This window comes from Eucalyptus grandis, chromosome 4 (genome assembly GCF_016545825.1).
Source record: "Eucalyptus grandis isolate ANBG69807.140 chromosome 4, ASM1654582v1, whole genome shotgun sequence".
Taxonomy (NCBI): domain Eukaryota; kingdom Viridiplantae; phylum Streptophyta; class Magnoliopsida; order Myrtales; family Myrtaceae; genus Eucalyptus; species Eucalyptus grandis.
In genome coordinates, this window is record NC_052615.1 from 27,276,859 (window position 1) to 27,279,736 (window position 2,878).

Sequence of the window (2,878 nt, forward strand, 5' to 3'; positions counted from 1 at the left end):
CATTAAATATCAGGTCGGCACCGAAAACGGCGATAAAAGGAAAAAAAATAAGAAATCAGTCAGAATTTATATACTGACCACATGGGGAGAGAGGTATTTATATATATATATATATATATATATATATATATATATATATTTAGTTTTTCGATCATATATTTCTTTATAAATACAAAATTTGTTGTGTGTCCAACAAGCAACATTTGCAGTGCTGCGGTACATGGCTCCAGCTGCTGCAAAGGTCTTGCTCACGGACCTCGCGTCCGGCATCGACCGTGTGCCCGACAATTACATCCGGTCCGAGGCTGACCGGCCGAACCTCACTGAGGTCGAGGCCTCAGATGCCTCCTCCATCCCTCTCGTAGATCTCCAAGGCCTCTCTGGTCCCAACCGTGATGATATCATAAGACAGATTGGTCGAGCATGTCAACAAGATGGTTTCTTTCAGGTGCGATATTTGTATATTACTCTGTGCGTCGGCTTAAATATGCTAAGTAAGCAAAAGGGTGTCACTTAAGACTTGATATCTGATCATCCCATGATGAGTTTTTGCTCTGTCTCATGTGATTCTGCTCAACATTTTCTTTGGCAGATCAAGAACCACGGGATACCGGAAGAGAAGGTGCAGGCCATCATGAACATAGCCAGGGAATTTTTCCGGTTGCCGGAGAGCGAGAGGCTGAAGAATTACTCCGATGACCCCACGAAATCGACCAGGCTTTCGACTAGCTTTAATCTCAAGACAGAGAAGGTGTCTAACTGGAGGGACTTCTTGAGACTCCATTGCTACCCCCTTGAAGAGTACATGCACGAGTGGCCGACCAATCCTCCATCATTCAGGTAAAAAAAAAAGCTTATTCTCATCATGTGATTTGTTTATTTTGACTCAAATGTTCAGAATTTAGTGATGTCTTCTTTTAATATATCTTCTCGATTGGGATGGCTCAGTGGTTAGAGAATGAGCTTATGCGCCTTTATAAGATGCCCAATGAGTTTGATTATTCCTATTATCACACGTGAGCAATTTCTATTAGGATCGGATCTTATTTGATCCAAAAGGTTTCTATTTCATAGGCCGAAGATAATTACCATATGAGATGGGGCTTCCTTCTAAATAGAAGAAAGGGAAATATGTAGACGCACATGATCTTTGTAATATTCAACCGTTGGAAGATTCGTGTTGATCATGAGGATTTCACAAGCTTTCTCCTGTGAAGTCTGGAAAGTTAAAAGCTTGCTTGCTGTAGTTTCTAAAGTCTGATATTAGCCAAACAAAAAGAGAGCAACATCAAGAATCTCTCAACAGAAAAAAATGTAAGACCGAAGAAAATAAGGGGTAGAGCACACCCTTCACCAACAGACAATACTGATTTAAACGAGGCGTGGGCCAATCAGAATTAAGAAAAAGAGTGGTACTTTCGACTGATTTTTTATGACTACCATGTCTTGGAAGTACGAAACAGCCCACCTAAAAGTTCCGATCCGAACTTCAAGTGTCTTGACCGATATCATCAGTGGGCACGCCTTAACTGCATTGCTGGTTCAATCTTTTTGATACGCAGGAAGGAGGTGGGTGAGTATTGCACAAGAGTGAGAGAACTGGTGTTCAAACTGTTGGAAGCCATATCAGAAAGCTTGGGGCTTGAAAGGGAATACATAAGCCAGAACTTGGGCAAGCATGGTCAGCACATGGCTATGAACTACTATCCACCATGCCCACAGCCCGAGCTCACTTATGGGTTGCCCGGCCACACCGACCCGAATTTGATCACCATCCTTCTTCAGGACGACGTGCCTGGTTTACAAGTCCTTAGAAATGGAAAATGGGTTGCTGTCAATCCCATCCCCAACACCTTCATTGTCAACATAGGAGATCAAATGCAGGTACTTTGGCTACATTCTTTTAAACCATGTCCAAGTATGAGATTCTAAGCTAATGAAGAAGAGAAATTGGTACGACAATTTATTAAAAGTGGAAGTAGCGACTCTTTTAGCTAAGTACAAGAAACAAAATCGGCATAATTATTCTGGCCAATGAAGATTGATTCCATCTTTTTGCACAAGTTCATCATTTTTTTTTCCTAACAAGTCCAAGAACTGGACTTGATTGTTGCTTGAGTCAGGTCATTAGCAATGACAAGTACAAGAGCGTCCTTCACAGAGCAGTGGTAAACTGTAACACGGAGAGAATCTCCATCCCAACGTTTTATTGCCCATCCCCAGAAGGCCTAATTCGACCTGCTCAAGGCTTGATTGACCACGGACATCCAGCAGTTTACAGGAGCTTCACTTACGAGGAATATTACCACAAGTTCTGGAACAGAGGACTCAGGACTGAATGTTGTTTGGACATGTTCAAGATACCCTCGGCTTAGGATTTATTTAAAACTTCTGAATGACAATTTATTAGGTCTAGGATGAGCATTACTGTGTGTCAATCTGTTTAAGGTAGGGAACATGATATTATCATGAACAAAGTGATATTATTAAGAACAAAGTGATGTAGAACAACATGCAAATACCTTTATGGAAATATTGGAGCGTCATAAGAGCAGGCGGTCCCACAAATCAAATAAGATTGCGTGATCTTCGAGATTACAAATAGGTTACAATATTTGATTCACGTGTTTCTCTTGATCAACGAGATGTCACAAATTTCGGACGCGTTTTGCAGATTTTCTAGTTATGTTTTGGTAACTTTCCCTTTTATCAATATCTTTTCCTTAATTTTGTTATTCGATTTCAGTTATTTGGTTATTTTTTAGATGGCGATCTCCCTATAAACATGCTCCTAAGATATTGTAATCTGCACTTCATTATTCAAAATAAACACTATCTTTTGTAATCCTTTCCAAGCATAACTCTCTCTGCATTTCTC

The 2,878-nt window shown here is 40.5% G+C and overlaps 1 protein-coding gene across 1 annotated transcript; it reads left to right on the forward strand.

Moving 5' to 3' along the window:
• The first annotated feature begins 212 nt into the window (after nucleotides 1-212).
• On the forward strand, nucleotides 213-2,673 carry LOC104428346 (protein DMR6-LIKE OXYGENASE 2). The gene is made up of 4 exons (XM_010041349.3): nucleotides 213-448; nucleotides 593-840; nucleotides 1,563-1,884; nucleotides 2,124-2,673. Exons 1-4 carry the CDS (start codon nucleotides 221-223, stop codon nucleotides 2,373-2,375), a joined length of 1,050 nt encoding a protein of 349 aa, XP_010039651.1. The 5' UTR covers nucleotides 213-220; the 3' UTR covers nucleotides 2,376-2,673.
• Nucleotides 2,674-2,878: the final 205 nt, after the last annotated feature.

Bases quoted from the DNA above. Each gene is read 5' to 3' on its own strand.
- LOC104428346 (XM_010041349.3), top strand. From the start codon at position 221: ATGGCTCCAGCTGCTGCAAAGGTCTTGCTCACGGACCTCGCGTCCGGC. The intron at 449-592 runs GTGCGATATTTG...TTTCTTTGGCAG, and splicing joins AACAAGATGGTTTCTTTCAG to ATCAAGAACCACGGGATACC. The intron at 841-1,562 runs GTAAAAAAAAAA...TTTGATACGCAG, and splicing joins ACCAATCCTCCATCATTCAG to GAAGGAGGTGGGTGAGTATT.